The sequence below is a fragment of the Parasteatoda tepidariorum genome, chromosome 5, assembly GCF_043381705.1.
Source record: "Parasteatoda tepidariorum isolate YZ-2023 chromosome 5, CAS_Ptep_4.0, whole genome shotgun sequence".
Classification (NCBI taxonomy): Eukaryota; Metazoa; Arthropoda; class Arachnida; order Araneae; family Theridiidae; genus Parasteatoda; species Parasteatoda tepidariorum.
The window spans coordinates 30,984,227-30,996,895 of record NC_092208.1 but is presented as its reverse complement, the minus strand read 5'-3'; the positions used below and the strand labels follow the sequence as shown (position 1 = coordinate 30,996,895).

General features: G+C 31.7%; 1 protein-coding gene across 3 annotated transcripts in view; it reads right to left on the bottom strand.

The window, feature by feature from the left end:
- Positions 1–3,259: 3,259 nt before the first annotated feature.
- LOC107449343 (excitatory amino acid transporter) overlaps positions 3,260–12,669 on the bottom strand; it is a 101,101-nt gene continuing 91,691 nt past the window's right edge. For all 3 annotated transcript variants that reach the window (XM_016064843.4, XM_043050439.2, XM_043050437.2), the window contains 4 exons: positions 11,658–11,891; positions 9,797–9,991; positions 6,485–6,619; positions 3,260–5,037 (listed from right to left, as the gene is read on the bottom strand). In XM_016064843.4, the coding sequence (XP_015920329.2) occupies positions 4,821–5,037; positions 6,485–6,619; positions 9,797–9,991; positions 11,658–11,891 (781 nt within the window). In that variant the 3' untranslated portion in view covers positions 3,260–4,820. The remainder of the gene's footprint in view (positions 5,038–6,484; positions 6,620–9,796; positions 9,992–11,657; positions 11,892–12,669) is intronic.

Below are 12,669 nucleotides of genomic sequence, written 5' to 3'. Positions count from 1 at the left end.
TAATAAATAAATAAATAAATAAATGAAAACTAAAATAAAATAAATAATAAGGCGAAACGCAGTTATAGAACTTGTTTATCCAAAAATAATTTCAAATAAATATTTTTTTCATAATTATTTATTATTTTTTATAATTTAACTTACTAATGAATATAATTTAACTCACTAATAAAGTTTTAAATTTTAAGCTATACAAATGTTTACACTAATTTAATCTACGTACTTTTAAGTAGGTACTTTGACGTACGTACTTTTAAATTTGAAAAAATTAATTAATTAGTTCTTGAGAAGGAAAAATTAAAAGGAAAAAAAACCCTATTAAAATGGCAAAATGAGCAAGAAAATTAAATTAAGGTATTTAAAACTTTTGAATGCTCTCTTACCATTTTTTATTACCATATTTTTCAGATATTTCGGCTATCTCCCATATCATGGGCCAGTAATCCTAATCTTCCGGAGAATAATGCCTGTTTACTCGTAATAAAAAAAGTAATTAGTAAACGTTTTCTTTTCATTAGCTAGCCAGAGAGTTGTTAATAACAGTTTGCTTCAGAGTTTCAAAGCCCTTAGAAGATTATGATCTTTATTGCTGGATATTCTTCGGCTGTTTATGCCAACCAATTACTTTAGATAGAACATGTAAAAGTGACGGAGTGTCGATCCAGCATACAATATGTTTCTCCAATGAATTTTTACTTGTTTTCTAATGCATGCCAGATTTGCTCATAAGAAGAACATTTATCGCCATAATTATGAAAGATAAATTTAAATAATGGACAATACACATTATTAACAACAAATATTATAAACAATTCGTAAAACAAGATGAGAGTAACACCGAATTATTACTATAAAGTTTTTCTTTTTATAACTATAGAACTGGTTTGTTCAGTCCACGATTTGTTCCATTTTTTCCTCATCATTTTTTTTTTTGTTATTTAAGAATTATTCACAGCAAGACAATATTTTTTAAACAGTGTTTTATGACAATCTCTTTTAAATAGCGATAGTGTCATTTCCCAGGCTGACATGGGATTGATAGGTTTGCTTGAAACTGTATAAGGGAAATAAATTATTGTACAGTTTCAAGCAAACAATTCCGAGGCATTGTTAAATATGTTTAGAATTTTAACAATAAAAGAAACAACGTTTTGCCCAAAATTTTTTGAAAAGCTTGGGGGTTGGTATGATTTCATATTTCAAATATTTTACAAGCTTGAAATTTTTCTCAAAATCAGTGAAAGCAACGCACGCGAGTCCACAGGCACACTCTTTCCACATTCGCTATTAAAATCTGTTCTAATTGTACACTTAAAATTTTTCAGCAAGTATCCTGGTGCAAATATATATATTTATACATATATATGTAATGCTAAAAGAATTATATATTAAATGTAATCCATTAATAGAACTTTTATCTAACGCGTAATCATTTAAAACCTTTCCCCCAAAGAAATTAATAATATTGATCTAATTATCTCAAAAAATGTGATGATGTGTCTTTAGTAGCTCGGGAAATTGATCAGTCCCACGTTACTAAAACCTATTGATAGTTAAATATATTGCCCAGAAAGATACAAAATCCCTCTTTCCAAGATCAATTGGCTCTACTCCATCTATCCACCACCATGCAATGTTCTTTTTTTTTCGGGGTTCCGATCCTTACCTTAATGAAATTCTATTATTTCTCCATGTTCCTGTATCTTTTTCAATAAGCATCGGCCACATTATGAATTTGCAATGTTAATGCTCTTAAAGCGTAACATATATACATCTAACGTATTAAGGTTCGCGTACCTTCTGAATGATTTGTTTCTTGGCATAAAACTAGTCAGATTTGTCTTTGCTTGAACGTTGGATAATATTTGCATTATACAAAAAAGTACCATAATGGTAACAACAAGTATAAATTAAGAACGTAAAGCTACTGAACCAGCCGGATTTGTCTCTGTGCTTGCGTTGAAAAATGTTTGCAACAAGCAAAAGAGAATCATTATGTTGACAGCAAGTATGGATTAAGTACGAAAAACTTCTGAATCAGCCAGATTTGTCTTAGTACTCACTTTGGGCAATGTTTGTATCAAGCAAAGAACTATAACGATAACAGCAGGTATGGATAGAGTGCGAAAATCTTCTGAGCAAGCCAGAGTCTCGGTGCTCGATTTGGACAATGTTTGCATTATACAAAGGAGGACCGTCATGTTGATAGCAAAGATTCACCTCCATATTCGATAATTTTTCCAAAATCTCTACTTTTCATCTCTCTTAAAAATAAAAACCTGAGGTTTTCCTTTTGTAAAAACTCCTCAAACCATAATTGGCGATGTATTTTGAAATTTACGCATCATTTTTTTATATCCTGAATCGATACTGTAAATAATTTCTCATTTTGAGGGTTATGAGGTTGTTGTAAAGCAAATAATTTCTCATTTTGAGGGTTATGAGGTTGCTGTAAAGCAAATAATTTCTCATTTTGAGGGTTATGAGGTTGTTGCAAAGCAAATAATTTCTCATTTTGAGGGTTATGAGGTTGTTGTAAAGCAAAAAATTTCGCATTAGCGAAGAAAAGCTCTTCTTGATATTTACTAGTAATAATATAGTATTTACTATCCCTCCTCTGGTTTTTTTTTTCAAGAGTTCTATGCTTGTTCCTTTCTTAAAGCTTTACTTATGAAGTATTAGTTCATGATTTGAATTGGTACACTCTAGTATTTTTGTTATATGGCTACTTTAGGATGCAAATAGGGTCCATGGTAGCTTAGTGATTACAGAATCGGATCCCTGTCCGGAGTTCAATCCTCCACTCCGCTTAGAATCACCGAGTACATATGATATACGTGCTCGTAAAATCTGAAGAAAAATTAGTACCGTGGTTGATCGCTGGATAGTATCATGGGTACAGGAATCTGGTGAAAATTTCTTTCCCCTTCATATCTATGCCTAAATTGAGTAAGTGGACTCACGAATGAATGACGGTAGCTGAGCTACTTTCATACTTTCACCCTTGTGGTGCTCTCTTGTCAAACGAAATCTGACCCTTCCTGACTTGATTCGCAAAAGGTTAATAACTTGCGAGCTTGGTTTGTCCAAGTGTCATTAGAAACGACAACAACGACATGATGCAAATAGTGTATGCGAACTTATTGGATCCTCTGTATAAAAGTGTATAAATAGTCATTTAGGTGGGTAAATAAATACTGAAATCTGCGTCGCAAACATGGAATGGATAATGTTTGAAATGTAAATGAAATGAAACAAATGGAAAAGAAATTTATTTATTTTTCAAATGATACACAAATCACTGTAAAGAACGTGAAAGAAAAATGAAGTAAAAATGCTCTCTTTTTCGCCACAAATACTGTCATTACAATACAAAGCTGATGAACAATAAAGGTTAATAATCATTCAACAAAGCTACAATGATTCTAAAAGCTAAAATTATGTACAGTATTTTATAAATGATGAATTAAATTATCAATTAAGTCTGTTCAAAGGAGATTCAATATTATTAATGGAGTGTTATGTAATGTATTATTTGTATTTCATATAATGACACTCTATTATTAAGAAAGGCAGTGATTAAATACATGCTTAATTTTTTTTAATTTATCTATTTTAGCTCGTATTTTGAAATCCCATCATACAGGGATTCGAGAATGCCCTACTAATTTGAATTCAATTGAATTAAATTTCAACTCAATTGAGTCAAAATTTAAATTAATTTCAACTCAAATAAATCACAATTTAATTTAATTTCAATTAAATTCAATTGTAGTTTGATTTAAACTTCATATTAATACAAATGAACCAGAGTTCAGTTTTTAGAGAGTTAGTTTTAGAAATAGTCACAATTCAATTCAATAGCAAAACAAATAAATGGCAAAACAATTTTTTTACGCAACTAAAAGAAGAGAAGTTGCATAACTTGATTAAAAAAACTCTTATTCAACCTTATATTTCTGAGCATAATTATATCTAAAATTGCAATTTCATTAAATTTTTAATAAATCGTAAATTTATTTTATATTACAGTTTTTTATGCATGATGATTTTCAAGTAGTATGATTAAGTAAATTATTTCAGTGAAAGCTTATAAAAAATACAACAACCAAACTATTTTTCAATATTTGATAGGCGTATTCAAAGATCACATTATTTGTATATGAAATACATTGTCATTTTACAACCAATAAAAATAATAAGAGTCAAAATTTTTTTTATTTACTTTTAATGAACGAAGAAGCAAAAAAATAGAAGTACTATTTACAAGTTCAAAAAAAAACTTTAATAATGAAATTCAATAAATAAAATATTTTAAAACAGAATAATTCCATATTCTGTATTAATTCATGCCATGTCCTGAAAAATAATCACTTTGAAAATATACTCTTTCTTAATAGTAAAAAAATGGATACACACATTTTATTTTAATGTATATGATTGATAATGATTATTACAAAAGCTATTTTTTTATGGAAGTATTCTATGAAACACGTAAGGCGTCATTTATTTTATGAAAGAAACTAAAATTTTAACAATTAAATCCGCAGCGTTCGAGAATTGTACAAATTAGTACTTCGTTCACTTCACAAAAATAAATTCCATCATTTTTTATGATTTTTAAAGCAATAGCGTTCTAATCAAAACACAGAGGTTTTGAGGCACTCATTTCAACGGATTTTTATTTTCAATCAATTCAAAAGATGCTTCCATTTTCAAACTCAAAATAAGCACAAAATTGTTCTGAGTTGTTCCCAAACTCGCATTGTACTGTAATCTTTTAAACTTAATTTTGGTTTTCATGAAATTCATAGTTTTGTCTAAATTTGGCTTTCTTCACCCCCTTTGTGGTGGGTTTTGTCGCCTCCAACACTTCCTCTGCCACCAATTGAGAATTTCCTGGTATCAACCATTTCTAGTTCGTCTTTTGCAGCAAGTTCAGCATCCATTTGGTCAAGTTCTTTTTTGGAAAGGTGATAAACTATACCAGCACCGAAGGCGTCACCTAGTACGTTCACTGATGTTCGGATACGGTCACTAAAAAGAGAGGAAAATAAGTAATATAATTGTTGGGGAGCGATGGTCATTGTTATTAAATATAGTGTTACTAGTAATTAGTTAAAGTGGTGGAAATTGTAAACAGCTACTCATAATAAAAGTTACAAAAACAGTTGCTGTCTGTTGAAATTAAAAAGATTGGTACTGATAGGGATTAAAATAGCTGCCAGCAGTAAAACTTTAAGGATTATGGAAATGATGAAACTGGCTACCATTAGTGGACATGATCAAACTACCTAATGATGGTGGAAGTGATAAAACTAGATACTGATGGCGAAATTGATAAGACTATCTGCGGATGGTGGAAAAGATAACACTAGCTTATAATGGTTTAAATTATATAACTAGCTACTATTAGTGTACATAATCAAACTACCTAATGATGGTGGAAATAATAAAACTACATACGGATGGCGAAATTGATAAAATTATCTGTTGATGGTGGAAAAGATAACACTAGCTTATAATAGTTTAAATTATATAGCTAGTTACTGATGATACTAGCCACTATTAGTGGACATGATCAAACTACCTAATGATGGTAAAATGGGTAAAAATAGATACTGATGGCGAAATTGATAAAAATTATTTGCTGATGGCGGAAAAGATAACACTAGCTTATAATGGTTTAAATTATATAACTAGCTACTATTAGTGGACATGATCAAACTACCCAATGATGGTGGAAGTGATAAAACTAGACACTGATGGCGAAATTAATAAAATTATCTGCTGATGGTGGAAAAGATAACACTAACTTATAAAAGTTTAAGTTATATAACTAGCTACTGATGATACTAACTACTATTAGTGAACATGATGAAACAATCTAATGATGGTGAAAGTGATAAAATTAGCTACTGATGGTGGAAAGGATAACACTAGCTTATAATGGTTAGAATGATAAAAGAAGCTGTTGAAAATGAAAATAATAAAACTCATTGTAGTGCATCACGGGAGATTATTAACTATAATGAAGGCTAAACGATCGAAAATAAAAAGACGAAATAAGCCAACAGTTCTGTTTGGTGGTCAAAATAAGCCTCATATCAGGAAGATCCCGGATTCGAATCTCGCTTTGGGCATATGTGTAATTTATCTTTCTATTCTATCTGCTCTTCTTGTGCTTGTAGCGTGACATTGATCCACCTGTATGGTACTCATGAAGGAGTGATTATTTGAAATGTTAGTACTTTACGCACTACGACGGGTTTTTTTTTCGGAAAAAAAATAGAATGTTGAAAAATTTCTTAAATTCTAACGGAATTCGTTTCCTCGAAAAAGTGAGGATAGTTATTTAGTCACTTAGCCGAAATTTGTCCTCGGAGCATAAACCAGGAAAAAATATTTTGATCAAAAACAATGGATAAGGATGGATAAAACAATAAAAAAACATGATAATCGAAACAGTAAAATGCCTACTTACAGGAGCCAATCGACGGCAACGATCATTGAGATATCTTGTGTGGGTAGTCCTACAGCTGTTAGTACGAGTAACATAGTGACCAAACCAGCACTAGGTACACTAGCTGCACCAATACTTGCAGCAGTTGCAGTTAAACTAAAAATAAAAATTATTTTGATCAATTCAAATCGCAACTGCAGCATTCTTAAATTAACAGCCACAAATCAAAAATGTTTTTATAGAAATAATGAAAAATGTTTTTTTTTAATAATAATATTTCTTTAACTGTCCAAGGTTAGTCTTTTTTGTTATTTTTTAATTCTTTTTAAACCCGATTTTTAAAAAATTTTGATCTTCCACATTTTAATTTTGATGTAAAGCAAAATTAGTCTTCTTAACGTATCTGAAGTAGATCTTTATTACGATTTGATTGTATTTTTGATCATTAAATCATAATTTGGTACTTACAACTCGAGAAGAAGTGAAGTGATTGGCTGATCATGAGACTTAAATCAGATTTATTTGGATACCAATAAACAATGACACGTAACCTGATTGGTTTCTGAATCGACAAATGCCTAGATTTACCTACGATGACGTAACTTGCAAGTATCCAATTGTTTTAATGTTTTAAAAGAACCTTCGTATTGCGAGGTTAATAAAGTCTGCTACTGAAACTGTCTCTTGAATAGATCAGATACAAGAACGAATGTAGCAATAAAGGAAACGAAGGAAATAAAAATAAAAATATGACCACCGAAGTCGACGTCTTCAGGGGGCCGGCCCAGGTAGCCATAAAACAAAACCGTTTCTATTGAGGGAGAGGCAAATGCCTAAAGTAACTCCCTCAGTACCCCAAAGGTTTTGTATAGAAGTTCAGGAAAAAACATGAAATACAAAGAACCAATTTAGTTTTAAGTGTTTCCTTTTTATTCGATTTGCCTATGAAATCGCTGTTTGACCTGGTTAAAGTGAGTTTTTATTTTCTGATGGTTTTGTTTGAGTTTCTTTTCTAAATTGGTTCTTTGTATTTCAAGTTTTTTCCTGGACTTCTATACAAAACCTTCGGGGTACTGAGGGAGTTACTTTAGGCATTTGCCTCTCCCTCAGTAGAAAAGGTTTTGTTTTATGGCTACCGGGGCCGGTACCCCCTGAAGACGTCGGCTTCGGTGGTCAGTTTTATTTTTATTTCCTTCGTTTCCTTTATTGCTACATGTATCTTTTTTTGAAATTTCTACTGCTTTTAAGCACGTTTTTTTTTCAAAGAAGTTTTATCTATTTAGAATTTTAAAAAAAAATTGTTTTCTTTTTGTAATGCAAGAACGAAATAATTTTAGATAAATTTGAATAGCAATTTAAGTAGTCTAATATTTGTTAAATAAATTATTAAAATAGGATGATCATAATAAATGAGCAATTTTCATTAATAAACAACTCGATTTTGAGTTGCAATAATATTAAAAATGAAAATAAATTCTGTTAAATATCGCCAATGAAATATCAATAACAATGAACATTATCTATTCCTTCTATTGCAAGAGATTTTTTAACAGATCTTAGATACTTTTGTATCACTGATTTCATATTACCGTTGATTTCATATTTCATATTCAAAATGCACTTGTTGAAAAAAGTTATATATAACAGGAGGTCACATAAATGTTGCGACAAACGTCTAAGGGAGTTAGGGCACATAATTATTAAAATTGTATTGGAACCCACGCCCGGAAATGTCATCATACTTTGATAGAATCGTTTCCTTACTATGAGCTGTTTCTTAGTGTTTCTGAACAGGTCATAATAGAATAGGCGATATTTCCAAGCAAGGAATTGCATTCAAATTTAATCCCGATGATGTGCTCTAACTCTTCTAGATGTTTATCGCAATAACTACGCGATCATCTGTTATGTATAGCGTTTTTAAGCTTACACATTTTGACAAAAAATAGGCTTAAAATGTCATTTAAAAAACTGTAGCTTTAGGAGCAAAAATTCATTTCTCCCCACACACGAATAAGACAAGATCAAGTATTTGTATAAATGCATCAAAAAGATGGTTCCTCAGTGTAACAGGGTGCGTAGCCAAATCATTCAACAAAAAATAAGCCCCTTTGAAGTACTTTTTAAGCACTCAAAAATATTTTTAAGCACTATATATATTCAGGGGTCTGTTTAGAAGAAATTTGGGTCCGTTAACGGACCCTTCACAAAATATATTTTCATAAAAACGGATCCTTCACAAAATATTTCAACTTAAAAACGGACCCTTCACATAATGATTTTTCATTTTATCGGACCCTTCACAAATTTGTTTATCTTCATTATTGTTTTGTTAATTGAATAAACCCTTCCCAGGGCAGAAAACAAGAAAGATTGATGTAAACAAATTAAGTTTTGTCTTCGGCAGACGATTCTTCCATTATTCGTCCGAAATGAATATTCTGCGCTCAGCAGTATAGGCTAAATACCAAATATTTGCATGTTGCATCTCTAATTTAGAAGCAGCAATTGCTGTTTATTTTTGAAAATTTAATCTTTTTAATTATAATTTTACAGTGCCGAGCATAATCTTGTATCGATTTATAATTTAAAAACTCCTTGAAAAAGTTTTGCAATAACCGGACCCTTTTTACACAAATTCATAATAGCAGGACCCTGGTTGAAAGAATGTGAGTAATTTTTTCACAATTTCACGAAAACCGCTTGATTATGTTAGCCACCATAAAAAGTTCGAAAGATATTTTGGTTCGATTTCAGAGGATGGAAAATGAAGCCTGAAATTTAAAATATATTGCAAAATGCAGCAGAGTGGCACATGATAGTGCTAGAAGAATCTCACAGAACTAAGCTGAGTAGACGCACATGCGGACTCCCAAGTATTTCATCTAACATGTAAAATCAATGGCGCTTTCATACGCTAAGGACCGACGGGACGTCGAAATGGAATGTGGTTGAATGAATTGTGAAAACGCTGAATAGAACATTGTGAAAACCACGTTTTTGCATAATACGTGGTGAAAATCGACACGGTAAATTATTTCTATTAGTGAAAAGTTAATGCTTCCTAAGAAAAGTATATGACCGATTTTATAGAAAAATGATACTCTAGGTAGAGTATTTCTTTTTTTCTTAAAAAATTTCATATTTTTATTCATTTTCAAATAATTATTAATTAGTAAAATGTCCTGCTTACATTGTCCGATATACAATGTCCATGTCCCCATGTCCAGTTAACTTATGCAAGAATGGGTATATATATACTCCAATGAAAAAAGCACCTTTAAGGGATTTTAAAAAACGAAATTTTAAACTGAGAAAGCAAAATTTTCTCACCTTACAGCAATAACTTCACCTGGTGAGAGGACAATACCGTTCATTTGGGCAATGAAAAGTGCTGCTACTGCCTCATAAAGAGCCGTCCCATCCATGTTGACAGTAGCTCCTACAGGTAAAACGAATCTCGTTACCCTGCAATCTATATGGTTATTCTCCTCCAGGCATTTAAAAGTAATAGGAAGGGTAGCTGCACTGTAACAGAATATACACAAAAAATTATTTCATCACACATTTAAAAACAATTGGGGAAAGTAATGAAGTACACTGTCAAGTAAAATAATTAACTTGCTAAATGAATAATGTGAAAAATTTAACATTAAGAAACAATTGGGAAAGTAATGAAGTACAGAATCAAGTAAAATATTTAACTTGCTAAATGAATAATGTGAAAAATTTAACGTAATGGTTTGATAAACTTTTGAAATCACTTACGACAACCTCTATCACTTAAAGCAGTTTCACCGCATGCCTCTCCAAGCAATGGATGCGCCTCAGCTATCACTTCAAATTAAGGAAGCAAATCAAAAATTCCGCAAATGACGCTTATTTGGTACAAAACTTGACATTTTCGCACGAAAACAGTTACGTAAGCGTAATACGGAATTACCGATATTTTAAGGTTATGTTGTTACCAGATGAACAAACTTACAATAAAACGCTTAACACCAGTAATTTTCTACATAACCTTCTGGTAGTGCCATCTTGTGACGAAAAGCGGGAACTTATTTGTAGACCCAATGTAACATAAAAATCATTTAAGCGTAAATATAAAATGTTACGATAAACAGTAATGTTAATACAGTAAGAGAAACTGATAAAACTGCTCTCAGTACTAGTCGGTAACAATCTAACGTTAACACCATGTCTATGTTTACTATATTTCATCTTCCTGTATCAACCACAAATTGTTACCGCATTTTTATTACAAATTGATCTACACTGTGAAAAAATTCGGATCAAACTATAGTAAAAAGTACCAGCACTCAGAAGCCGGCACTTTATACAGTAAAATCTATTTTTACCAAAGCATGTTACGAAACAAAAAATCTGATAAGCCATTATTTTTACAGTAATAATTACTGTAAAATCACTGAATCACTTTTTTTTGTCGTATGCCTGTTTAGGCAGTGGGGGTGCGATTGTTCCTGCTTTTCAGTGGAGCTATCTATGGCCAGGAATTCGACTTCTGCCACGCCATTCAGACAACCACAACCCGTTTATAGGGCAGGTCACATTCACACACAAAGGAGAAAGGACATAGAACACACACAGAGAGAAAGAATCATCCATGCCTTACCCGGGATTCGAACCCAGAACCTTTCTGATGTAAGGACAGTTCCCCGCCCCTTACACAGGCCGGTCGGCACTGAATCACTTTCATTCAATAAATACTGTAAAAAAATTAAAGAAGCAAAATACTTTTACTGTAAAATAAATCTTTGAATGATGCATCCCAAAGTACTAGACTTTATACCGAGTTCCGATCTGGAATTTTTTGGAGTACAGATTTTTAAAAATAAAAGTATGCCCATAAAGAATTAATAATAATTATAGAACGCTTAAAATTTGATTCCTTTAAAAGAATATAATATATAAATGATACCGTTTTTAAAAACCTTACCCATGAACTTTATATAAAAGCAGTTCAGATGCATACGAATTTCTAAATTTTAGATATAAAGATCCTTTCTGAAATCGACGTACAGAGAATACCACCATCTTTTCTCAATTTAATAAAATAATAGAATATTGTAAGTATTTCTGTGGTCGTATTTCTTTGACATTCAAATATACACATCTCATAAAATTTGTAAAGATAAGATTTAAAAAAAATATACAGAATGAGATCAAACTTTACCTGGAAGCAGTGCCAAGAGCAGTGACCCATGCCTGAAGCATACCCCGAAAGAAAGTAAGGGGATTTTTGCGAGTGATGAAAAAATATAGGCCAGGCAGCGTTATGATACCATGTATGAGAAGCCCTATGATGACAGTCAACATATAGAGACCCAGCTGCTGAGCAGTCAGAGCAAGATCAGCAATGGACATGATTTTTCCTACAATCAGAGACATGATACCGAATGGAGAGTACCTAAAATAATAAACTTTATGATGCATTTCCTTTCAAATTAAAGGTATAGAGATATGAAAAATTTCCTTATAAACTTAAATTATTTCTATTAGAGAAATGTTTCCTAAGAAAAGTGAATGGCCGATTTTATAGAAAAAGTATACTCTAGATCAGAGGTCGCCAAAGTGGTCTATATAGAACCCCAGGGGTCTATTTCACAAAAGCGGGGGTCGATCTGAGCCAGGGGGTCGATCCGAATCGGAAGGGTCGATTGGGTGTCGAAGAAAAAACCGTTCATAATACGCAAATCACACATACCTAATTGAGTATGTAAAATTTGTGAATTTTTTTATAATTGACTTAATATCAGTTTCTTTCTAGAACATAAATTAATAAACGTATATTTATTTATTCGGGTGAAACAAGTATTTACGTATCAGCGCGCAGTGGCACGAACTCTGCACTTCTGGTTTATAAGTCATATGCATATGTGTGCTTGTCCAAATGTCACGTGTGACGAGCATTGATGTTACAAACGCAAATATCATACGCAGTATCAGCTATCTTTGCAAACTATGAACAGTGTTGAATAGTTGCAGTGTCATTATTAAGACTTTCATAGTTTTGGCTAATTAGTTATTGTTTTGATAAAACCATTCGTTTAGTTTGATAGCAATTTTAATTATCAATACATGTAAAAAAAGAAGGTAAGCATTAATAATATGACTTAGTACAGACAGCTACAAAACTATAGCAACTTTAAAACTTTACGAAATAGCTCAGCCATTTATGCTAGCAT